We start from the raw sequence: 25,748 nt of genomic DNA on the forward strand, positions 1-25,748 counted from the left end.
CACTTCCCCTGGCTGGGGTCTAGCGTCGCCCTCTTAGAAGGTATATATATATATTTTTTAATTAATTTATTTTTTAAATTGAAGTATAGTTGATTTACAATAGTGTTTTATATATATATATATATTCTTTTAAAAATTATTTTAATTTTTTAAATTAATTCTTCATTATAGGTTATTACAAGGTATTGAATATAGTTCCCTGTGCTATACAATAGGACCTTGTTTTTATTTTATATATGGTAGTATGTATATGTTAATCCCATACTCCTAATTTATCCCTCCCCCACTTCCTCTTTGGTGACCATAAATTTGTGTGTTTTTTTAGTTTTCGTTTTAAATTTATTTATTTATTTATGCTGTGCCGGGTCTTAGTTGCGGCATGCGAACTCTTAGTTGCGGCATACATGCAGGATTTAGTTCCCCAACCAGGGATCGAACTTGGGTCCTCTGCGTTGGGAGCACAGAGTCTTAAACACTGGACCACCAGGGAAGTCCCCATAAATTTGTTTTCTATGTCTGTGAATCTGCTTCTGTTTTGTAAATAAGTTCATTTGTCCTAATTTTTAGATTCCACATATAACTGATATCATATAATATTTGTCTTTCTCTGACTTACTTCACCTCATGTGATCATCTCTAGGTCCATCCGCGTTGCGCAAATGGCATGATTTCATTCTTTTTATGGCTGAGTCACATTCCATTGTACATTTGTACATTACATTGTGCATTCCTTATCCATTCATCTGTCGTTGGACATTTAGGTTGCTTCCCTGTCTTGGCTATTGTAAATAATACCACTACAAACATTGGGGTGCATATATTTGTTTGAATTAAAGTTTTCTCCAGCTATATGCCCAGGAGTGGGATTGCTACATCATGTGGCCGCTCTATCTGTAGTTTCTTTAAGTGATCTCCACACTGTTCTCCATAGTGGCTGCACTGAATTATATTCCCACAAAAAGTATAGGAGGCTCCCCTCTTCTCCACACCCTCAGAAAGTGTTTATAGAATGGAAGGGCATCTGGGAGCCAGGGCAAGAGCTCCCAGGAACAGCAGCCCCCAATCCCAACTGAGTGTGCAAGCTCGTGTGTGTGTGCGCTGGTGTCTGAGGATCTGTGTATTCACGTCTGTGCTGCGTGTACCAACGTGTGTGCGAGCCACAGCAGTGAGAACAGTCTGGAGGTGGGCCTGCTGAGTCACACCTCTGAGCCCCAGGAAGTAGACGGGGCCCCCAGCCCCCACTGGCTCTGACACCCCTCCCTGACAAGCTGTGTGACTTGGGGAGTCAGTGCCCTCTCTGGGCCTTGGCTCCTGCCTGTGAAATGGGAATGAGGCTCCCTCCTGGGTCCGGGCAGCTGTGAGGAGTAAGGGAGCAAAGGGGCAGGTGCAAGCTTGGAGAACGGACACATGCGCAGCAGACCCTGGCCTGATGGAGGGCAGAGGCATCGTGAGTATCCAAAGGTCCAACTTCTTCACTGCAGTTGAGGAAACGGAGGCCCAGAGCGGGGTCAGAACCTGAACCATCCCACAGAATTGTAAGTCTTGGCTCAGGAGAGCCACGTGACCTGGGAGCCACACCCAAGGGCCACTTTGTTTTTTGTTGTTGCCGCTACTGTTGGTTTTGGCCACACCGCGACATGCGGAATCTTAGTTCCCCAACCAGGGATCAAACCCGCGCCCCTTGCAGTGGAAGCATGGAGTCTTAACTACTGGACTGCCAGGGAAGTCCCTGTCCAGGGGCTTTGGAGCCCCTGCCTGTCCCTCTACCATCCTGACCGGGTTCTGAGTCCCACTTTGGCCTCTGCTCACCCCCTCCTGTCAGCCTTTCACAGCGCCCTCATATCAGGTGTTCCTTTATGACCCCAGGACCACCCTGCCCACTCCTTCTTGCTGGCCTAGTGTCCTGGGGTGGGGGTGGGAGGAGGAATCACCCCATATTGTTGTTTTTCTTAATGACCCACTCTGGACTGTGGCCTGTTCCCAGGGTGGAACCAGCATCTAAGGGACCCTGGGACCACCCCCAAGCCTGGGGACAGCAGCATGCCATGATTGCTGGACAAGGAGAGGCTGCTGTCGCAAAAACTGTGACTGTGACAGAGCCCTGGGAAGCTCGGAGGTGTGTGGCCGGGGCACCTCTGCAGCCAGGGCCTCTGCCCAATGCTGGCTTAACTTACATGAGGGTGTGGACTCTACTATGTCTGGGGTGGGGGCCCCTGGGCCCCAGACACATATGATCTCATTTAACACTCACACCAACTGTAAGAGGTAAGTGGGAACCCCATTCTACAAGATAAGGCTCAGAGAAGTTAAGGGACATGCCCAAAGGCACCCAGTAACAATATGGCCAGGGACTGACGCAAACCCAAGCTTTCTAGGTGACGGAGCTACTGCAGGGACAGGTAGGGTTCTGTGTGAGCCAGATGAGGGCCACTGTCACTCAGCTCTGCCCTGCTTTACCGTATAAACTCAGTTCAGCCCTATCCTGGCTCTAAATCTGTTTTCCCATGTGTCAGATGAAGAGACCAGATTTAGATTCTGCCCGCCCTGACCTCTCTCTGGGAGATTAGAGCAGGAATGACGATGTGGCCAGCATGAGCACAACCCCCTCCTGTGCCCAGAGCAGACATCACTAATCAATCATTGCACTCCTTCCTATAGATTCCACACACACCATCAGAGTCCTTGTAAATAACGCACTTCAGGCCAACACCAGCGACTGGCCAGACCTGAGTTCAAGATCAGATCACTTCAGGTGAGACAAACCCAGCTCCCCAAACCAGGTGTGACTGGAGCTGTTAGAAATCACTCTGTATTTTGGGAGCTTATTTATAGATCTGACGTGAGGGAGTCTTTTCTAACCACCAGAGCTGCCCAACCTTGGGGGTAAGTTCTCTGTCATCAGATATGTTCAAGCAGAGGGTCAACAAATCTGTCAGGAGGCTGCAGAGAGGACTTTGGCCCTGAAAAGGGCTGGACTAATGTCCCAGAGGTCCTGCCCAGCCAGGGGTCTGTTCAGACAAGGCCCCAGCAGCAGGATCTTTGTGTTCCTGGACAGGACACCAGCCTTTGGGGTGCCACTGAGCACCTGGGCAACAGCAGGACAGGGGGGTCGTGGGGATGGGGCACTGGAGATGGACAGGGTGCTCACAGAAGGAGGCAGCGCTGGTTGCCCAAGGCCCAGCTGAGCAGCTGCTGTGTGCAGGCAGAAAAGGGCGAGTAGAGGATGTCCTTGAGCTTCTCCAGGCCCGAGGGGCAGAGCAGGCAGGCGCGGTGGTGGGAGAAGGCGTCAAAGGAGAACTTGCTGTGGTAGCTGCCATTCCGCTGTTGTCTGCATGGGCACGGAAGTGAGGGCCGTTCAGCAGCAGCCCACCGCCCAGCAGGGAGCTCAGGGAAAGCCAGGCCATTCTAAGAGCCATTTGCAGATAAGGAAACTGAGGCCTTGAGAGGCCTGGGGCCTGGATCAACAGCGAGGGAAGGCAAAACTGGGCCTTCCTGGGTCTGGGGTGCCAACCTGAGCTTCCCAGGGAGTTGGGGCTGGAGGGTGAAGGAGGGCAGGGCTCAACGACTCCCCCTAGTGGCAGGGACGGCAGAGTCGGGTAGATGAAGCCCTCCTTGCCTCCAAAGGGGCCACTGCTGATCCGGTGAGTGTCGCCCCTCTGAGCTCACAGAGGGGAGTCCGTGGCCCTGAGAAGCGGCACCCAGAGTCACAGCAGCAGCAGTGCACAGGCTCCATGGCGGCCAGCCTGGCTCTGCCTGCCGGGTCCCACCTTGGCTCTGCCCCCTCCCCTTTCAGGGGCTCTGCTCGCCCACACAGAACTTTTGCACGACTGAGGACAAGAGGGCCGCCCCGGGGCAGGACAGATAGAGAGGGCACCTCGTCGTCCGGGCGGGAGCTGCCCCGGCCAGGGCAGACAGTTGGCCAGCCACGTGTTGCCAGCTTCTTGATGCTGCTCCCCGTCTCTGCCAGGCACCTGTGTGCAGGGAGCCGTTGTCCAGTGGCCTGGATTATAGCCACACTGGAGGCACCTGCTGCCCTAACCCTCACAAGTGGGCCGGGAAAGGGGAGGTGACCGGTCTCACCCTTTTGGGCCCCTCTGTTGTTCCCACCTCTGTCCAGCCCCACCTGGCTGCTGTTGGAGAAGGCGTACAGGGCCAGGGGCTTCTCCCGACAGCGGATGAACTCGATGGCCTCGTCCAGGCTCCTCACGTTCATGATGGGCAGGATGGGCCCGAAGATCTCCTCCCGCATCACCGGCTCCGTCTCCTGCACGCCCACCAGCACCGTCGGAGCTGCCCGGGCACAGGGCACGGCTCAGCCCCAGGGGTGGGGCCTCGGGCAGGCAGGGCCCAGGGACCCAGGGCTCCAGGCTCAGGGACGTTCTGGGGAAGGTGATCTCCCCACAGCCCCCGGGAAGTGACCTTGAGGGGCTCCCCAGCCTGACCGGGGCCTGTGGGGCCCAGAGAGCCCCTCAGCCTTGGTCTTACAGTCAGAGGGTGACCGGACCTGAGGTCCCGGGTCCCAGCCTGCTGGGGAGCAGCGTCACCCTCTGAGCCGTTCAGCCCAGGAGACTGGGGCTGCTTTGTTCACAGCGTAGCGGGTGCTCAGGACGGGCTGTTGAAATTCAGAACCAGGAATCGTGGGCTCATAGGACCTGGGGTCACGGCCCCGTGCAGCAGCAGATCTTGGGGCTGAAGTTTGGAACCTGAGCCCTAGAACTCCGGGGTCTGAGCTTGGAGAATCCAGAGCCTGGGCCAGAGGGCTGAGTCGTGGGGTCACAGGCTCGGACACGGCAACGCGGAACACTGGTGTCACAGAATCGTGGCACCAGAGCCGTGGACCAGGCTGGGCTCTAGCAGTGGGGTCGGGGAGCCTCAGGGCCCGAGGTTACAGGCTGGGCCCAGACTCGGGGCCCAGCTGTGGCCCCCAGCGTGGGGGGGCCTTAGCTGGGGTGGGCTGGGAGTCGGGCACAGTGGCAGGGAGGGCGGGACTCACCAATGTAGCGATCGCTTTCATCAGTCTGGCCCCCGATGGCCACGTGGCCACAGCTCAGCAGGCCCCGGAGCCGCTGGAAATTCTTCTCACTGATGATGCGGCCCAGGTCTGGGGAGCTCTGGGGGTCTTCGCCATAGAAACGGGTGATGGCACGCTGCAGGGCGGGCAGCAGTCGAGCCTGCATTTCGGGGCTGCACAGGATATAGTCGGGGGCCACGCAGGTCTGGCCGGAGTTGAAATAGCGGAAGAAGGCCACGCGGTTGGCCACGGTCTGGGGGTCGCAGTTGTCGTCCACGTAGCAGGGGTTCTTGCCCCCCAGCTCCAGCGTGACGGGCGTCAGGTGCTTGGCGGCAGCAGCCATGACGACCTTGCCGACTCGGGGGCCCCCTGGGGACATGAGAGTTGACCCCAAGCCTCAACTGCCCTTGGCCAGATGGTTCAGACACCACCTTCCCAGCCCATCCTGGCTCACCCACTGGGTTATGCCCCCTGCCCTGCTGCACCCGGATCCCACCGTGCCAGGCCCACCTGCCTGGGTTGATTGCCACCTGGGACGCTTCACCCCACTGGCCACCACTTCCTCCTTCCACGGCCTTCTCCATCCCGTTCTCAATGTCCCTCTCCCCCAGGACACTGGTCGGGGCCACCCTCACTTGTGAAGAGGATGTAGTCAAACTTGTGCTCCAGCAGCTGCCTCGTCTCCTCGGGCCCGCCCAGCACCACGGCAAAGCAGCTCTGCAAGGGGGGACAGACGGCTCAGGGGACACTGCAGGACCTCCTACCGGCAGGGGTGCGGGTGTGGGACGCAGATGCTGAAGGAGCAGGCCCACCCTCATCTGGGCCAGGTATCGGGGCAGCACCTCGGCCAGGACCTTCTCAGTGCTCTCGCTGACCTCTGAGGGTTTCAGCAGCGCGCAGTTCCCTGAGGGGCGGGGTGGGGTGGGGAGAGGAGAGGGGGTGGGGCAGGGCAGGGCGGGGCGGAGCGGGAGAGAGGGGGTGGCCAGTTGTAGCCACTCCCCGTCTCCATTCAGTCCTCACACCTGCAGGGCAGGTGCCGGCCTTACTCCACCTTCAGGGGAAGAATATGGTACAGAGTTGCCCTGCCGGCCCCAGGGTCACACAGCCTGGGGATGGTGGGCCAGATGGGAACCAGGCCTTCTTAGCCACCTGGTGCCCCTCTTTCCTGTCTCTGTGGGCGGCTGTGAGGCCACGAGGCTGGGGGGACTGGCAGGGGGCAGGAAGGAGGAGGCTCTCTATCACCTGCCGCGAGGGCGCCCACCAGGGGCACCAGGGATAGGTACGGGGGTAGTTCCAGGGGGCGATGATGAGCCCCGGGCCCAAGGGCTCCTTCCGGATGAAGGCCGAGTCCAGCGGCATGAGCTGGGGTTTGGGACAGTGAGGCCCCACCGAGGATCACCCCAAAGCCCACTCCCCCAGAGTCCTCGAGCTGCCTGTGCAGTGGAGTCCCCACAAGGAGACAGAGGTCCCGAGAAAGTCAGCGACTCTCCCTGGGCCTGGGCCGAGCTGCCCTGGAATTGCCCCTGCCTGGCCCGTGGGCTCACCCTGGCGGGGCGTCCATGGGAAGGCCTGCGGCAGGGCTGACTGCGGCCTTGGAGCCCATCTGGGCTTTGGCCTGACGTCCAAGGGAGCCCCAGTGGGGCTGAGAGTGGAGAGGGATGGGGTATGGGGGTGGGAAGAAGGAGCCCAGCAGGGTCTCTGGGGGGGAACTGCCTGGACCTTGAGCAAGGAAGTGCTCTGAGCACCCCAGCTGGGGCCATGAAACCATACCATTGCCTGTGCGTCTGCGTCTCTGTCTATCTGTCTGTCTCTCTGCGTCTCTGTCTCTCTGTCTCTCTTTCTCTGTGTGTGGATGTGAGTCGTCCTCAGAGTCCAGCAGCATCCCACAGGCCTGAGCCCAGGACCTCTGCCTCAGAGCGTTGGCCATGGAGTGAGATGGGTCTCAACGTCCCCCATGGGCACCCTGCGGGCCGGGGGCCCCATCGGCACCTCCCCCTCCTCCTGTCTGAACCTCAGTCTCCTCATCTGGGAAGTGGGGACAACACTCCTCCATGGGCGTGTACAGCACAGGCCTGGCCACTGAGCTTATTATTCTTAGGAACCATAAGACGGGGAAAGCACTGGTGCCCGGCTCAGGGGGCCACCCAAGCTGAGGAGTATGGGGAGATAGGAACAGAGACTGGGCATGTTCCTGGGCAACACCTGCAGAACGACCTCCCTCCGCCTGGCAGTGAGGCCCTCATTCCCGGCACTGTCCATCCCCTCCCCCCATCCCACGGCCTGGGGGAGGACGTGGCCCACAGTAGGTGTTCAGTAAGGACTTGTCCACCATGTCTTGGGCTGGAATGGGCCCCAAGCTGTGCCCACCCACTGCCGGGCCCTGGGGTGGCCCCACCTAGACCCCTGCCCCAGATTGCAGAGGGGCAGAGAGAAGTCAGTCCTAGGCCCAGGCTCCGGGCCAAGAGGGGCAGGGGGCCGTTTCCTCCCGAGCGCGTCCTGGAGGAGCTGGGCCTGGCTGGGGCTGCTTTGGGCCCAACTCTGACCACTGGCAGCGCCCACCCTCAGTCCAGGGTTGCCTGGGGCCCCTTCAGGCCTGCAAGTTGCAGGGCTGACCCAGAGCTCTGCCTGCAGTGCCAGCATCACCTCTCTCACCTGGCTTTCCGGGCTGGGGTCAAGTGGCTCGTGGTCCGATCAGCCCTGCTCTGACTTTGTCCATGGCTCCCTAGAGCCTCTCTAGGGCTGAATCAAGGCCCAGAGTGGAGGAGTCTGGGGTGAGCTATGGCATCCAGGTGTCCTGAGGTCTGTCGAGGGACCCCGGCCCCAGCTCAATCATACGTTTCCCAGGTGAGGCAAGCAGGGCAGGGGTTCCCTGACTTTCTCCACTGTCACTGTCTGTGTCCTCACTGTGCACACCTGGAGTGCCTGGGGACAGCCTCAGGCTTAGCTTGTGCATGGCCGAATCCCAGCCCCACCATTGCCCAGTCAAATGAGGAGGCAGACGGCTGAATGGGGCTGAGGTCGGCCGCATCCCCAGGGGCCCTGGAGCGGGATGGCTGCCCCTTGCTCCTTATCCCAGGTGATCGTTGAGGTGGGGCTGACTAGGGGCCCTGGCTGCTGACCAGGCAGGGCCTGGCTGGACCTGGGCCACAGAGGTGACCACGGCAGACCTAACCAGCCTGTGCAGAGCTCACGGTCTAGACGTGGAACAATAATGACACTGAAAACAAGATAATTATAAACATGAGCTGGTGGGGTTTCCTTGGTGGTCCAGTGGTTAAGACTCCGTGCTACCAGTGCAGGGGGGCGGGTTCGCTCCTTGGTCAGGGAATTAGATCCCTCACGCTGCCACTAAAAGATTTCCGCGTGCAGCAACTAAGACCTGGCGCAGCCAAATAAATAAATACTAAAAACAAAACAAAACAAAAACAAATAAATGAATTGGTGCCGCAGGCCCTGGGAGAGGCCGGCTGGAGACCCAGCAGAGGCCCCGACTGCAGTGGGAAAGGGGCAGGGCAGGGCCCTCGGAGGGCAGGTGTCGGGACAGAGGGGCCGGCACATGCAAAGGCCCTGTGGGGGCAGATTTAGAAAAACAAGATGCAACTGGGCAGGTCAGCAGCCTGACAGGACCTTCACATAGGGATTTGGGACCTATTCTGTGGGCACGAGAACACAGGCGGGAGGGGAAGCAGAGCTGGCGCCTGGGGCCCAGTGCTCAGCGTGCATCGTCTCATTTAAGCCTCAAAGGTCTTTTTGTTACCTCGTTGTAAGGAAGAGCAACCCGAGGCTCTGAGAGGTGATCCGATTTGCCCTCCTCACAGCTGCTACGTGGTGGCTTCAGTCCCAGGTCTGGTGGTCCTGCAGCACCTCCTCACCAGCATCAATATGTGCCCTGCACTTTTTTTGACTTCTCAGCATCTTTCTGCAGCTTCCAAATTTTCTACAGTGAGCATCCAATGCTTCCAGAATCAGAAATGAACAGTGAGTGTTGCTTCTACAACCTCCCAAGAAGCTTCCCTCGTCCCAACTCCCCGGCACGTCCCAATCACAGCCCGGGCCACGCCTGGCTGGCCCCCGTCTGTCCACACGCCACCTCCTCCCCCAGCCTGGGGAGCCTCTCGAGGGAGGACAGGGTCTGCCTCTACCCCCGGGGCCAGGCCAGCAGAGGCCAGGGATGGAGGGTTCCTCCGAGGGTACTCCTGGTTGTCACAGGGGTTGTGGGGGGGGCGGGGGGAGTGAGGTTTAGACAGCATGACGGGCCGGAGGTCACGTACACAGCTGGGGCAGGGCAGCACCCACCTCCCTGTGCTGAGCCAGGCCCCAGGACCATGGCCCCCCACCCTGTGGACTCACATCCCATTCATCTCCCCGCACCTCGTGCTGCTGGCCCTCACCCCGGGACCCCAGGTACCCCGCAGGTGTGGGCTCCGACCCTGGACCCTTTTGCTGAGCCTTTGCTCTCTGCCTGACATGCTGCCTTCACATGTGCTGACTCTGCTCCTGGCCCATCTCACCCCTGCCTCCGCTGACGGCCAATCCTCCCAGGAGCCTGCGCAGCCCCCCACCAGATGTCGCGGGCCCACGTCTGGCAGTGGCGTGGCACCCGGGCTGACCTCACCGAAGCTCCAGCTAGTCTGGCCTCCTCCTGGTTTATACATCGGCACCTCCGGCAGCTGCCTCACCTGACCTGGCACAGCTGGCCTGGGAACAGGTCTGGCAACTCCAGGCTGCTCTGTGATCACTGGGGAGGGCCTGGCAGAAAGTTACCTGATAAGGAGAAAGGTTACAGGATGAAAATATCCATGGGACCCTGGCAGCCTCCTCCAGGACGCCCTCAGCCTGCACCCTCAGCGGCCCACCGAAGCCCCTGCACCAGGTCCTCAAGTCTATGCCCCCATCCCCACCCTGCAGGGCTCCTTCATTTGCATGCTCCTAATGTGCCCGACTGGCATCCTTGGGGCAGAGGGAGGGGCCCTGGCAGCTGCAGAGAGAGCCTGGACAGGCTGGGGAACCTGTGGCTGCAGAGCGGCACACCTCATTCCTTTTTTCCCTTATTCTTCTGTTTACTGTGTGACCCTAGGCAAGTTACTTAACCTCCCTGAGCCTCCCTGGGGTAACATTTGCACTTAATTGTCGTGGTTCTTGAGAGGATCACATGAGAAGATGAAAGAATAGACAAGACATTTCATAGCTCCTGGCGCAAAATCGGGCGCTCTTAAGTGTTGGCTACTAATGTTTCCACGAGCCTTTCTTGAGCACCTGCTAGGTTCTGGGAAGCAGCAGAATGGGCTCAGGCCCCACCGCTATCCCTCATGTATGGTCTGACCCTGTCCCCCCAGCAAACCCCAGCCTGTCCCAAGGGACCAAAACACCCGCGGCCAAGGGCTGTGGAGAGCTGTTCCAGGCAGAGCGTGAGAACCCCCTGGCATCGTGGGCATCATCCCTGGCTGTGACTGGAACCAGGCCAGCGGGAGCCACACAAGACACCAGAAGGGAAGCCAGGGCTGGCAAGTCCAGTCTAAGAGCAGGGCGCGGGGGCTAGAGACCGACGAGGCCCACCTCCCTGGAACCATCGGATTATGCACTTCAAAGGGGTGAATTGTATCTCAGTAAACCTGTTAAAACAAACTAGGGAATCCCCTGGCGGTCCAGCGGTTAGGACTCTGCGCTTTCACTGCCGAGGGCGTGGGTTCAGTCCCTGGTCGGGGAGATCCCGAAAGCCTCACCTCGCGGCCAAAAAACAAACAAACAAACAAAAAAACGAAACAAACTAAACTGAATGGAACCGGTAAGCAGCCTGAATAACCCGCAAGCCAATGAAAATATGTCCAAAAACCTCCAGAGCAATTGCGAAACGCAGAATAAAACGATTGTAAGATGCTTTGCAAACCCGTCGGATGAGTTTCCTGCGGCTGCCCTAACAAACGGCTGCAACCGTGGAGGCTGGAAACGGCGGGGTTACTGTCTCCCAGTGCCGGAGGACAGAAGTCCGAAATCCAGGTGCTGCCAGGGCTGCACCCCTTCTGCAGGCTCCAGGGGAGGGTCCTCCGTGGCCCCTTTGGCTTCTGTGGCTGCTGGCGCTCCTCGGCTCCTAGCACAGCCCTCCCAGCTCTGCCTCTGTCCTCATATGGCCTTCGCCGTGTGTGTCGAATCTCCTTCTGCCTCTCTCTTATGGGGACACACCTCCTCAAAAACTCGAAAGGTCTCCAGACACTGCCAAGTGTCCCCAGGGGAATGACATCAGCCCGGTTGAGAGCCACCACCCTAGATGATTCTTGCAAGAGGTTCTGCTGCTCTAGGGAAGCAGAGAATGGGTGACGGCTGACAGGCGGGGTCGGGTAGCGAGTGGTGGTCCAGGGACACGCTGGGTGCTTACAGGATGATCCCCTTGATGGGGATGTCACCGGGGGTGGCGCGTGTGGATGTGGGGTGGGGCTTTGCAGAGTTGGGCGTGGGAGAATGAGGGGCGATTTCCTCTGGGGGTTTCTGTGTTTTCCAGGAAGTAACCACCAGCCAGGGTAGGGGAGTGAGGGATTTGCTGTGACAAATCTGAGGGCAGAGCAGCAGCCTCTGGTCTAGGCCATGACCTTCCAGTGAGATCTGACAGACTCCTGTGGTCTGAATGGTGTCTCTGCAAATTCATATGTTGAAGCCCTAACCCCCAGTGTGTGGTATTTAGAGCTGGGGTCTTTGGGAGGTGATTAAGGTTAGAGGAGGTCAGGAGGTGGGGCCCCTGTGATGAGATCGGTGCCCTAATAAGAAGAGACACTAGGGAGATTGCTGGCTCTCTCTGCCACGAGAGGCTATAGGGAGAAGGCAGCCACCTGCAAGCCAAGAAAAGAGCCCCCATGAGAAACCTAATCAGCTGGTACCTTGGTCTTGGACTTCCAGCCTCCAGAACTGCAAGAAAGAAATGTTTGTGGTATTTTGTTAGAACAGCCCAAGCTGCCTAAGATACGGACCTGGCATGATTCTCCACCTGGTGGGCGGGGCCTGGAGAAAGGGACCCTCTATTCCCTCAGGTAGGAGCAGGGAGAGAGCCAAGTTGCTGGGTGCCCTGTGAGGGGGATCCTTCTTGGGGGGAAAAATAACAGCAGTGCCCAGGACTCCAGGACCCCGGCCTCCTCAGTGGGACTCAACAGATTAATTCAGGGACCCTCGAACCTCCCTGGGGACCTGAAGATTCCAGGGGCTCACTCTGTGTTTCTGCCCCAGCAGGTGGCATCAGCGTTTTTAACCAGCTCCCAAATGATCTCAAGGTTCAGATGGATTTAGAAACTGCCACTGGATTCCCTGGGTGGAGCAGGTGGTTGCTCCCTGGTCATTCCTGGGAAAAGCTACCCAATAGGTTTGTGACAGATCTGGGGGCCCCTGGCAGCATCCCTCCGGGCCTCTTCCACGTGGAAGCTCTTCAGACAGGAACCAACCCTGTCCAGAAAGCCCAGAGCCTCAGTCTCCCCATCCATAGAATGGGGAAAAAGAAGCAAAAAAGTGACACCCATCTGACAAGGTTGCTGGGAGGTAGTTATCGGACCAGGTGGGATGCTTCCAGAAACTTCAAAGCACTGCAGGCAGTGAGAAGCCTAAGGGGTGGTGGGAGGGACAAAGGTTGATGTGTCCTTTCCAGCTCCAAGAACCCAGCCAGGTGAGGGTGTGGCAAGGAGCAGAGGCAGGGCCAGAGGAGCCTGCATGCCCCTCACACCACGGGGCAGAGGGGCAGCTGGGGAGCTGTGGTCCCAGGATGGGCTTGAATCTCAGTGTGGGAAAACCCCAGAACCACTCTGTTTTAGCACCGTGGACCCAGGGAAACGTGTAGTCTTGAGAGCTCAAGCTCTTCTTAGCCGCTCTAAACTTCAGAATATGGAGAACACTGGGATTTGGGACACACAGAATCCTCTTTTTTTCTTTATGCCTTATGCGATGTTTCAAGCACACAAAAACACACAGGATAGCATATAATCACCATGTACACACCACCCAGCTTCGTCAGACCTTTGCCTTACGTTTATCACCCTGTGAGTGGCATCGTGCTCTTGGTGTATATCTGCTATCATTGAACGTTACATAGGATTGCTTTGCATAGCTTAAACTTCAGACCACTGGTGTCATATTCTTATCTTTCTGCAATGTGCTCTGTTCCTCAACATTCTGTTTCTGAGGTTTTCCCACCGTGATCCGTACTTACTCATACTGTGGTTGAATAAACACACCACAGTCGACTTACCCATTCCGCTGCTGGTGGACATTTAGGAAGTGCTCCCTTTTTGTGGATTACAAACATTGCTGCCAGTAACATTGGGTCACGTCTCTTGGTGTGTATCTGGGAGTGAAACAGGTGATACGGTTCGTACATCTTCAACTTTCCCAGGATTGTGGATGCTGCCTCCAAAGAGACTAATTAAAAGTCCTGTTGACAATTGTATGACAGTCCCCTTGTTCCATATGGTCTCCAGCACTTGGTATGGTTGGACTTTTTATTTTTTGCCAATGGGTGTAGCAGGTTGAATGGTGCCACCCTTCCCCACGAAGGTATGTGCATGTCCTGGAACCTGGGAATATGATCTTATTTGGAAAAGTGGTCTTTCAAGATGTAATCAAGTTAAGGGTCTTGAGATGAGATCATCCCGGATTGTTCAGGAAAGCCCTAAATCCAATGAAAAGGGTCCTCATAAGAAAAAGGAAGAGAGAGATTTGAGACAGAAGAGAAGAAAGCCATGTGAACACGAGGCGGAGACTGGAGTGATGCCGCCACACGCCAAGGAATGCCTGGAACCCTCAGAAGCCGGAAGAGGTGGGAAGGATCCTCCCCTAGAGGCTTCGGAGGGAGCACGGCCCTGTGACACCTTGATTTCAGACTTCTGCCCTCCAAAACTGTGAAAGAATAAACATCTGGTTTTTAAGCCACCAAGCTTGTGTAATTTGTTACGGCCGTCTTAGGAAATTGATCCAATAGATGTGCAAAGGCATTTACAATTGTTTTACTTTACATTCTCCCAGTTGCTCTCGAGGCTGACCATATTGTCATTGGCGTGTGGGCCATTCAGGCTTCCTGTCAGTTCAGTTTTTTGCTCAGTTTCCTATTGTTTTATTTTTCTTTTGTCTTACTGGTTTGTAGGAATTCTCTATATATTCGCAACAGTAATCCTTTGCCGAGCATCTTTTTAAAATTAATTCACTTTATTTTCTAGAGTAGTTTTAGGTTTACAGCAAAATTGAGCAAAAAGTAAAGAGAGTTCCCTTTGTCCCCCCTCCACACACACCGTCAGCATCCTCCACCAGAGGGGTACATTTGTTACAACCAACAAACCTCCCCTGACACACCATCATCCCCCAAACATGAACGTTGTCCAGACCACAAAAGTGACTAAGCGTTCCACTATCCTGGCTAGTATGGGTAACTGCTGGACCAATTACAGCTTTACCCTCATTCTAGTCTATACTCGCTACAGATAAGATTTATTCAGATACCCAACCATAGAAATAGCCCTGCTTCTTGTGTTTCTTTAAATTAATTAATTAATTAACTTTTGGCTGCATTGGGTCTTCTTTGCTGCGTGCACACTTTCTCTAGTTGCAGCGAGTGGGGACCATCTTCATTGTGGTACACAAGCTTCTCACTGTGGTGGCTTCTCTTATTGCGGAGCACGGGCTCTAGGCGCATGGGCATCAGTAGTTGTGACACGTGGGCTCAGTAGCTGTGGCTCGCAGGTTCTAGAGCTCAGGCTCAGTAGTTGTGGTGCATGGGCTTAGTTGCTCCATGGTATGTGGGATCTTCCCGGACCAGGGCTCGAACCCGTGTCCCCTGCATTGGCAGGCAGATTCTCAACAACTGCGCCACCAGGGAAGTCCCAGCCACCGCAATAAGAAGCCCGCGCACCATAACAAGGAGTGGTCTCCACTCTCTGCAACTAGAGAAAGCCCACGCACAGCAACGAAGACCCAACGCAGCCAAAAATAAATAACAAGTAAAATAAATATTAAAAAAAAAAAGAAATGTCCCTGATGGCTGCAGCCTCTGCTGTGTTTTGAATGATGAACTTCTTTTTTCAAATGTTTATTTATTTATTTTTTGGCTGCATTGGGTCTTCATTGCTACGCGTGGTCCTTCTCTAGTGGTGGCGAGCAGGGGCTACTCTTCGTTGCGGTGCGTGGGCTTCTCATTGTGGCGGCTTCTCTTGTTGCGGAACACAGGCTTTAGGCGTGCGGGCTTCAGCAGTTGTGGCACTGGGGCTTAGTAGTTGTGGCACGGGGGCTCTAGAGCACAGACTCAGTAGTTGTGGCACACGGGCTTAGTTGCTCCGTGGCATGTGGGATCTTCCCGGACCGGGGCTCGAACCCATGTCCCCTGCATTGGCAGGCAGATTCTTAACCACTGCGCCACCAGGAAGTCCCTGAATGATGAACTTCTTAATGGATTTGCCCTTGGGCACACACTGGGCACAGTTGGTGCAACGAGTAGGCTGCATGTTGCCACAGCCCTTTTAGGCACAACTATTGTTCCTTCTTTTCCTGGTCATCTTGGAAGCAGGACCCGAGAGCTGGAAAACTGAATAATTTTTAATATGGCAATACTCCCCAAAGCGATCTATGATACAATGCAATCTCTATCAAAACTGCAATGTTTTGCAGAAATGGAAAAGCCAATCCTCATACATGATTGCAAGGGGCTCCAAATAGCCAAAAATATACTTAAAAAGAAAACCAAAGAGGACTTACATTTCCTGATTTCTCAACTTACTTCAAGTTATAGTAATCAAAAACAGTTTGGGGGCTTCCCTGGTGGCGCAGTGGTTGAGAGTCTGCCTGCCGATGCAGGGGACGCGGGTTCGTGCCCCAATCCGGGAAGATCCCACATGCCGCGGAGCGGCTGGGCCCGTGAGCCATGGCCGCTGAGCCTGCGCGTCCAGAGCCTGTGCTCCGCAACGGGCGAGGCCACAACAGTGAGAGGCCCGCGTACCGCAAAAAAAAAAAAAAACAGTTTGGTTCTGGCTTAAGGACAGACATATACACCAATAGAATAGCACCGAGAGACTAAAAATAAACCCAAACATCTATGAGCAATCGATTGCCAACTAGGTGCCAATATCACTCAGTAGGGAAAGAATAGTCTCTTCAACAAATGGTGCTGGGTTACCAGGACAACCACAGGCCAAAGAAGCTGAATACCTACCTCACTCCACGTATAAAAATTAACTCAAAATGTATCAACAACCTAGTATGGGAGCTAAAACAATAAAACTCTTAGAAGAAAACAGGGATGGGGGGACTCCCCTGGTGGTCCAGTGGTAAAGAATCTGCCTTCCAATGCAGGGGACGCAGGTTCCCTGGTCGGGGAACTAAGATCCCACGTGCCGCAGGTCAACTAAGCCTGCACGCCGCAACTACTGAGCCCACGTGCCTCAGCTAGAGAAAGAAAACCCCACACGCCACAACTAGAGAGAAGCCCGCACACTGCAGAGAAGATCCCGGGTGCTGCAACTAAGACCCAACGCAGCCAAAAATAAAAATAATAAATACATAAATAAATTAATTAATAAAATAATAAAAGAAAATAAAACTTCTAAAAAAGAGAGAGAGAATACAGTGGGAAATATATTGCACTCTACTTAAAAAAAAGAAAACATAGGGGTGAATCTTCATGACCTTGGATTTGACAATGGATTCTTAAATTTGACACCAAAAGCACGAATAACAAAAGAGCAAATAGATAAATTGGGCTTCACAAAAATTTAAAACTTTTGTGCATCAAAGGACATTATTAAGAAAGGGAAAAGACAACCTACAGAATGGGAGAAAATATTTGCAATTCCTATATCTGGTAAGGGTTCTATATCTAGAATATATGAAGAACTCTCACAAGTCAGCAACAAAAAGGCAAACAACCCAATTTAAATATGGACAAAGTACTTGAATAGACATTTCTCCAAAGAAGATGTACAAATGACCAAAAAGCATATGGAAAGACGTCTAACCTCATCGATCATTATGGAAATGCAAATCAAAACCACAATAAGATACCACTTCACCCCCATTAGGATAGCTCTAATGAGATGACAACAATAAAACCCCATAAAAACAGAAAATAACAAGTCTTGGTTGGGATGTATAGACATTAGAATCTTCATACATCGCTGGTGAGAATATAAAACGGTGCGTCTGCTTTGGAAAACAGTTTGCAAGTTTCTCAAAAAGTTTAACATAGATACCACACGACTAAGCAATTCCACTCCTAGGTGTATACCCCCCAACACTGAAAACAGGTGTTCAAACAAATATTTGTTCATAAATGTTCATGGAAGCATTATTCACAGCAGCCAAAATATGGAAACAACCCAAATGTCCATCAATGGATGAATGGATAAACCAAATATGGTATAGCCATACAATAGAATATTATTCTGCCATAGAAAGGAATGAAGTTTTGCTGTGAACTTAAAACTGCGATAAAAAATAAAGTCTATTTTTTTTAAATGAAGTAGTGATACATGTGCTACGATATGGGCGAACCTTGAAAACATTATGTTAAGTGGAAAAAAAACAGATACCAAACATACTGCATGCTTCCTTTTACATGAAATGTCTAGAATAGGCAAAGCCATAGAGACAGAAAGCAGGCTGTTGGCTGCCAAGGTCTGGGGACAGGAAAAATGGGGAGTGATTGCTGAGTGGGTACAGGCTGTTCATCTAGTGGTGACGAAAATGTTTTGAAACTAGAGAGGGGTATGAATTGCATAATTTCACAAATGCAGAAAATGCCACTGAATTGCAACTTCAAAATGGTGAGTCGCGTGTTATTTGAATTTTGTTTCCATGAAACTAAAAGACTATTGTTCCATCGGCTCATGCTCTTTCTGCCGCTTCTCTTGTTTACTCCCGTCTGAGCCCTGAGATGCCTGGAATTCTGGCTGATGCCTTGACTGCAGTCTTATAACCTCAGTGCAGGATAACTGCCATAGACATTCCCGTTAAAAGAGGGAGAAAATGTGAGGCACGGGGGACCAGACTGGTCCAGAGCAATGCTTCTTTTTTTTAAATATTTATTTATTATTTATATTTATTTATTTATTTTGGCTGTGCCGGGTCTTAGTTGTGGCATGCAGGATATTTAGTTGAGGCGTGCAGACTTCTTAGTTGTGGCATGCATGCAGAATCTAGTTCCCCCACCAGGGATCGAAACCGGGACCCCTGCATTGGGATCATGAAGTCTTACTCACTAGACCGCCAGGAAGTCCCATGGTCCAAAGCAATTCTGCAATCCAGCCAGGAACATGCTGGAAGTTCTTTGATCAGCTTCCAAGGTTTGGGAAGAATTCTCCATGGCTCTTGGCTCTGCTCTCTGGGTCCTGGTCGTCTGAATCCTTCCTTTTTCATGAAAGGAAGCATGTGTTTGCAGCTGAGTGGTTTTCTCAGCCTACTTCCTGCCGGTAGAATTTGATGGATTCGGCAGGGTTCTGATGGCCTCTTTTTGTTTTGAACTGTCTGCGTCCTTTCAGTCCAAGCTGGCGAAATTTCTCAAAAACTTTGTGGGAATTCTGTGACTCTCACTGAAGTTCAGTCCATGTGATGAAAGGTACACCCACAGTTCTTTCTGAGGTAAGTCCTTCTCTGTGTGGAGCTCCAGCAGAGAGGGCTAAGGGATTACCCTGTTAACCTTCTTGGAGGCCCCACTGTTCAATCGGGGCTTTCCCGTGTGGCACACCGTCACCCTCAGCAATTTGCATTCACCTTGGACCAGGCACGGTACACCTGTGTTCCACTCCCCAGGATACCTGAAGAGCCCAGCTGTGGCATGAAATCCATGCAGACAGACCCTCGGTCACATGTAGTTGTCCGCAGAATCCAAGTGTGACATTTTATTGACAACACTTTCCACAGAAGTGTCCAAATGCTTTTTTTTTTTTTTTTCTGGCTGCGCTGTGTGGCTTGCAGGATCGTAGTTCCCTGACCAGAGATTGAACCAAAGCCCTCAGCAGTGAAAGCGTGGAGTCTTAACTACTGGGCCACCAGGGAGTTCCCCCAAATGCTTATTAAAGAGTTTTCTAATAATATTTCTTAGGCCTACTTGGATTTTTTTTTTTCCTACTTGGATTTTTGAGGTGACATATTCCCATTTACAAATTTCATGAAAACTATTTATACAAGCAGGATACAAGATTCATGATACAGATTCAGAAATCTGTTGCTTTTCTATACACTAATAATGAAACATCGAAAGAGAAAGTTAAAAAAAATCCCATGTAAAGTCACATCAAAGAGAATAAAATACCCAGGAATAAACTTAACCAAGGAAGTGAAAGAACTGTACACCGAAAACTATAAAGCATTGATGAAGGAAATTGAAGATGACTCAAAGAAATGGAAAGATATCCCTTGCTCTTGGATTGGAAGAATCAATATTATTAACATGGCCACACTACCCAAAGCAATCTACAGACTTAATGCAATCCCTATCAAAATACCCAAGACATTTTTCACAGAACTAGAACAAATAATCCTAACGTTTATATGGAACCACAAAACACCATGAGTTGCCAAAGCAATCCTGAGAAAAAAGAACACAGCTGAAGGTATAACCCGCCCAGGCTTCAGACTATACTACAAAGCGACAGAAATCAAAACAGCATGGTGGGACTTCCCTGGTGGCGCAGTGGTTAAGAATCCATCTGCCAATGCAGGAGACACAGGTTTGAGCCCTGGTCCGGGAAGATCCCACATGCCGTGGAGCAACTAAGCCCATGTGCCACAACTACTGAGCCTGTGCTCTAGAGCCTGCGAGCCACAGCTACGGAGACCGCATGCCACAACTACTGAAGCCTGTGCGCCTAGAGCCTGTGCTCCACAACAAGAGAAGCCACTGCAATGAGAAGCCCATGCACCGCGACAAAGACCAAATGCAGCCATAAATAAATAACTAAATAAATTTATTAAAAAAAAAAATAAACAGGGCTTCCCTGGTGGCACAGTGGTTAAGAATCCACCTGCCAGTGCAGGGGACATGGGTTCGAGCCCTGGTCGGGGAGAATCCCACATGGTGCGGAGCAACCAGGCCCGTGCACCACACTACTGAGCTTGAGCTCTAGAGCCCGTGAGCCACAACTACTGGGCCCACGTGCCACAACTACTGAAGCCCACACACCTAGAGCCTGTGCTCCACAACAAGGGAAGCCACTGCAATGAGAAGCCCATGCACTGCAACCAAGAGTAGCCCCTGCTTGCCACAACTGGAGAAAGCCCGGGCAGCAACAAAGACCCAACGCAGCCAAAAATAAATAAATTTAAAAAGAAAGATGTGGTGTATATATATATATATATATATATACATACAATAGAATATGACTCGGCCATAAAAAAGAATGAACTACTGCCATTTGCAGCAACATGGATGGACTTGGTATTATGCTCAGTGAAATAAGTCAAAGACAAATATTATATGATATCACACGTGGAATCTAAAAAATAATACAAACGAATGTATATGCAAAACAGACTCACAGACATAGAAAACACACTTGGGGTTACCAAAGAGGGAAGGCAGGGGGGCAAATTAAGGGTATGGGATTAATAGATACAAACTACTCTATACCAAGTAGATGAGCAGCAAAGATTTATTGTATAGCAAGGGAATTACATCCGTTAGCTTGTAATGACCTATAACGGAATATAATCTGCAAAAAATACTGAATCACTGTGCTTGTTCACCTGAAACTAATACAATATCATACATCAACTATACTTCAATTTTTAAAAAAGGAAAAAAGAAACCTAGTTATACAAGTTCTCAGAAGTCTGCTCGTCATAAATGGAGCCCACCTGGGCACAAGCCCTCAAGGTTCCATTGCGCCCCAGTGACCCGCACGTGTCCACACGGGCCACGCAGGCAGAGGCCTGAACCGCAGCTCATCTGAGTCTTGGCAGGAAGCTATAATCCACCAGGACTCCAGAGGGTGGGAGGCCTGTGGGAGCTGCTGCGAGGCCGTCTGCCTCTCGCCCACCTACCCACCTTGGAGGCTGTCCTGAGAGCTTCTTATCACCTCCAGTCTGATGAGGCCTGAGGCTTTCTGCTGCCCTCCTCAGAAGAAAGCACAGGATAAAAAGGCACTCAGCAGTGGTCTAGAATCAGCTCCCCAGCTGCAGGGTCTCCCACAGCAGCCTCGCAGTCTGGGCCCCTTGAGCTCGGAGCGAGTGACAAGGACCTCCAGGGGCTGGCACCTTGGGCTTATTCTCCTTTTCGCTGTCCATGGAAATAATATGCCTTGAATCTAAAAGTGGCTCATTGTGCCTTTACCAGCCAAACCAGTCGGGTTGACCTTGGCTTGGCCTTGTCTTGGGTATGAGCTTGACCAGCCGTACCATCACCTACAGGCAGACCTCGGAGACCCTGCAGGTTCTGTTCCACACCCCACAAGGAAGCAAGTATCGTAATAGAGCAAGTCTCGCAAGAAATTTTTTTGGTTCCCCAGCGCATATAAAACTTCTGTTTACATAACAGCTCGCTGGTTCTGACCTGATGACCTTTCAGACAGCTGCGCATATGTCTTAGGTCAGGAAGGTGGGCCACAGAAGCTTCCTTGCTACAGTAAAGACGACATCTCTAGGATAAAGCCAGACCTGGGTCATCTGGCAGAGTCTCGCCCCACCCCTTCCCCATCCCCACCCCCGCCCTTGGTCCCTTGCCCGAGACTATGATGCTGGGCGAGGCCACCCCTGTCCCAGAGTCGTTAACCACTTTGGGGTCCCCTAGGAATAAGTGAGTAAACAATAAAGGGGCTCCCTGAGAGCGGCGGTTCCCTCTCTCGTGGGCCTTCCCTGATCAACACGGGGCAGCTCAGCTGGACGAAGCGGGTGCTACTGTTAGCACCGGAGCAGGACCCTGACCAGCCGGGGCCTCGTGCGCACTTCTCCTGACTCCTGGGCTGTGCTGATGGGTTGGCTGTCTCTAAAAGCAAAACCACAACATCTGTTGCCTCATAAGCTGTAATATCCAACACAAAAGGATTTGCCCGTGTGCCAAATTTTGAAACTTCAACAACTATCAGAAGGTCTCCCCTTCTCATAAAAGGCTCATAGCCTGAACAATACCCTCAGGAAAATGTCCACGTTCACAAGCTTGCTCCGCATCCTGTAAGGGATGGAGACCAGACTGACCCTCTAAATATAAACCCGAAGACCCTCTAAATATCGACTTTCGCTTTCGGTATCCTGCTGACACCGATCAACCTAAGTTGCAGAATTTATCAAAAATACGGACTTCCCTGGCGGTCCAGTGGTTAGGAGTCCGAGCTTCCATTGCAGGGGCACGGGTTCGATCCCTGGTCGGGGAACTAAGATCCCACAAGCTGTGCAGTGTGGCAAAAAAAAAAAAATTATCAAAAATATAAAATGCATAATTAACAATTCTAACGCAAATTTCTCACAGTACAGGTGAGAATCAAAATCAGCACATCATGAAGTGTCTTCCAGTAGGAGGTGCTCCCAAGTCCTGAATATGCAGATATTAAGCAAGCCCCCACCCGCCTATTCCAAGTCCAGGCCTTCCACCTCCTCAGACCTTTAAACCCAGGCGGTTACACAAGAACCGCTGCTCAGCCTTCTGCCTATTCCTTCAGTACGTCTTGGGTCTGGGACGCTGCCACGCATCGGGGCACCCTGCTCATGTCTGAAATACTCAGTGGGCCATCTTTTGGTCTCAGAGCCCAGCCCCTCCCCCTGGGCGACTGCTTACTTTCTTGAGAGCTCAGCTATGTATTTGAAAATCAATTTGTTTCTGATCCAGGATCTCTAGGTGTTTCTAGCAGGAGACTTTTCAGGCTCTCTAACACGTCATTGAGAAGTTAAAGATAGTTAAAATCTTACACTGTAGAGTCTTGGAATCAGATAATTTTGAAATTACCCTGGTGCAAGGACTTCCCTGGTGGCGCAGTGGTTAAGACCCCACGCTCTCAATGCAGGGGGCCTGGGTTCGATCTCTGGTCAGGAAACTAGATCCCACGTGCATGCTGCAACTAAGAGTTCTCATGCCACAACTAAGGAGTTTGCATGCTGCAACTAAGACCCAGCACTACCAAATAAATAAATATTAAAAAAAAAACATTCAATACCAACATTGTGAATGTACTAACTGTCACAAAAGTGTTCACTTAAAAATAAAAAAAGATAAAATAACCCTGGGGAAGATTGACGAAATCACAGAAACTGAGACCATGACACAGAGTCTGATCTTCCACTTCGGAGTCCAGACCTCTGCCCGGTCGCCTTATCCAGAGGTGACAGAAACATCAATGTCATACTTTACAACCAGGCCTGGAGCTGCCAAGGGGCTCCATCATTCACATCTGATGGCTTAATTAGGCTTTCCAAAAGAACCGGCCTGCTGGGGCTTGCGGCGGTGACAGTTACCCTGCTTGTCCTGGGTGTGTGTGTGTGTGTTGCTTGTCATGGGTGTGGCCTGTTACGTGTGTCTGTCTGTGGGTCTTGTCCGTGTGCCAGGAGCAGCGAGAGGAGGTATGGAGTCTTCTGATGGGGAACTTACCTTGGTGTGAGGCATGTGATCGGAAGCCGCGCTCTCTCCGTGTGCCTGGGCCACGCTTTCATTTGCTCATCACCGGAAATGACTCTGAAATGAGACCAGTTGTAGAACCATCCTCATCCCCTCCCCCACCTTGCCCGGCATGCCCAGGGGCCCACACGCTTCCAAATGGCACCCTGCCCTGCATTCACAGGCCTATTGCCCAAGCATCTGGTTGCCCATCTCTGACCGGAATTTAGCTGGAATCCTGCCAGGAGAATGTTGCCACATCTGCCGTCAGAGAAGTTCCGTTCCATGCCAGAGGCGGGTGGGGAACGGGAAGGACAGAGTGCTGGTCACACCGCGTGACCAGTCTTGGTCTGTTTGTCACTGAAAGTCTGTGTATGAGGCAGGCAGTTTTCAGCCCTTCATCTGTCTGAGTCTAGAGACCACCTGGTAGGGAGGCTGGGGAGAGGAGACCTATGGCCTTCACGGTCCCCCATGACTGCAAGACCCCCGAATCTGCCGAAAACAACTTGGTATCTAGTTCATGTTGGTTCGCAGCAGACCCTGGGGGTTCCCTTCCCAGGCATCACAGACCATAGGTTTAATCACCTTCCCTAGGCTGGGTCCAAAAAGGATCCCGCCGGTTCTCTGGACAAGGTGGGGGGTGGAGGCACGGGGTCCAACAAGGGACTCACTGTAAGTTACTCTGAGCCAGCCCTGGGTTAACAAGAGCCAAACTTGCCCTGTTCATGGAACCCTCAGTGTCTCAGGAGTTTTTTCATGGTGCTCCTAGGCCAAAAGAAATATCTAACTGTTCTATTTGTGAGTTATTTTAGGTCCAACCAATAAGTACTTAGGCTCTAATAACTTAGTAGTCGCTTAGAAAATGTAACACACACCAAGAGAAAGAAAAACTGTGTTTATTTCATTCTTTAATAACCGCCACGACTTACTAATTGGCCGTGTGCACCGGGCCAGCTTCTCAAATCTTGGAATCAGACTGGAGACCCCAGGCCTCACTTCCTATTCCACAGTGATTTTCACTTTTTATCCCCAAAGCACAGGAAACCCAGCTTCTCGAAGACATGACATGAAAGGATCGTGGTGTGATCTAACAGTGAAACTGTGGACCACCTGAACCTATTAATTTGCTCAGAGTGGGAAGACGTCCAAATTTTAGAAAAGCTCCGATATCCTCTGTGCCCTTGTGAGTTTCCTGCAGGGCCTGGGGACCTTGGTGCCACCACAGATACACTTTACCGAGGAGGAAACTGTGGCTCAGATGGGCCGACCCCCTGCCTGAGGTCGCAGAGCCTGGCTCCAGGGCCCCCGCTGAGGCTGCTGGAACCAAACTCAAGAGGACTGTATGAGGCAGAGGAGAGAGGGGGCCGCCGTTTACAGGTGGAAGAATCTAGGAGACCTGACGCTGAAGTGGGTGTAGACCAGGGTCTGGCAGTCAGCCAGGGGTGGAGGGCGTGTGAGGAGTGAGGAATGGTGTGGCCCCCAGCTTTGGTGGTACAGATCTGGGGCGCAGTTGGGGGCTCCAGGACTCTCCTGTGGCCCCCTTGCCTGTCCTCACCCCACCGTTCAAAGCTCTTCACAGTGAGACCTCAGTTCCCTCTCCCCACGGTGGGGGGCGCCCTCGGGCTGTAGGGGTCGGACCCTACCCCCAGCCTCTGCATCCCTCACGGGCATCACAGCTGAGGCTGTAGCCCAGAGACATCAGTAGCCAAGTTTACCTGGGCTCAGACATCTATGCCCCAGGCCCACACTGGACACGGGGTGACCTGCACTCGCCTCAGAAGTGGACTTGGCCCCCAAAGGAGTCCCTTGGGGAGCTGTGGGCAGAAGCGTCCCAAGGGATAAAAAAAAAAAAAAAAAGGATGGGGGTGGGCATGAGGGCTGGGGACGCTTGAGGAGGGGGCAGCGGGACCTGGGTTTCTGGACTTCGTCCCATCCTCTAGACTGACGAGGGGCTGGCAGCCCCATCACACTCCGCTGCGGTCCCTACAGACCACCCAGAGCGACTTCTTTGTCCTGAGCTGATCGGGTGCGACTGGCAAAAGCCGGCTGGTGTGGGGAGGGGTGGTGCCTCCGGGAGCCAGGACAGCCTGGTGGGCGGGGCTTAAGGGACCCCCCCCACCCCCCACCCCCCCCCACCCCCCACCCCCCACCCCCACCCCCCACCCCCCCACCCCCCACCCCCCACCCCCCACCCCCACCCCCCAC

The 25,748-nt window shown here is 52.9% G+C and overlaps 1 protein-coding gene across 11 annotated transcripts; it reads right to left on the minus strand.

Moving 5' to 3' along the window:
* Positions 1–25,670, minus strand: LOC117313237 (aldehyde dehydrogenase family 3 member B1-like). Of its 11 annotated transcripts, none has more exons than XM_033861281.2 (6): positions 23,538–25,670; positions 8,769–13,328; positions 4,994–5,728; positions 4,124–4,290; positions 3,875–3,971; positions 1–3,328 (listed from the first exon to the last, which is right to left on the minus strand). In XM_033861281.2, the coding sequence occupies exons 3-6, from the start codon at positions 5,388–5,390 to the stop codon at positions 2,976–2,978; spliced, it is 1,014 nt and encodes a 337-aa protein (XP_033717172.1). In that variant the 5' UTR covers positions 5,391–5,728; positions 8,769–13,328; positions 23,538–25,670; the 3' UTR covers positions 1–2,975. The 11 variants fall into 11 exon arrangements, with proteins under 11 accessions (XP_033717172.1, XP_073665358.1, XP_073665359.1 ...); XM_073809257.1 differs by having other exon boundaries at positions 2,999–3,328; positions 4,081–4,290; XM_033861279.2 differs by having other exon boundaries at positions 3,200–4,290; positions 8,769–8,967; positions 9,691–9,775; positions 10,899–13,328.
* Positions 25,671–25,748: the final 78 nt, after the last annotated feature.

The sequence above is a fragment of the Tursiops truncatus genome, chromosome 8 (genome assembly GCF_011762595.2).
Source record: "Tursiops truncatus isolate mTurTru1 chromosome 8, mTurTru1.mat.Y, whole genome shotgun sequence".
In the NCBI taxonomy this organism is placed as follows: Eukaryota; Metazoa; Chordata; class Mammalia; order Artiodactyla; family Delphinidae; genus Tursiops; species Tursiops truncatus.

What these genes read in the sequence shown, in the direction of transcription:
- LOC117313237 (XM_073809256.1), bottom strand. Translation starts at nt 5,390, where the DNA reads ATGTCCCCAGGGGGCCCCCGAGTCGGCAAGGTCGTCATGGCTGCTGCC. An exon ending in TGAAAGCGATCGCTACATTG is followed by an intron (nt 4,291 to 4,993) that starts GTGAGTCCCGCC and finishes GTGCCCGGGCAG; the next exon opens with CTCCGACGGTGCTGGTGGGC.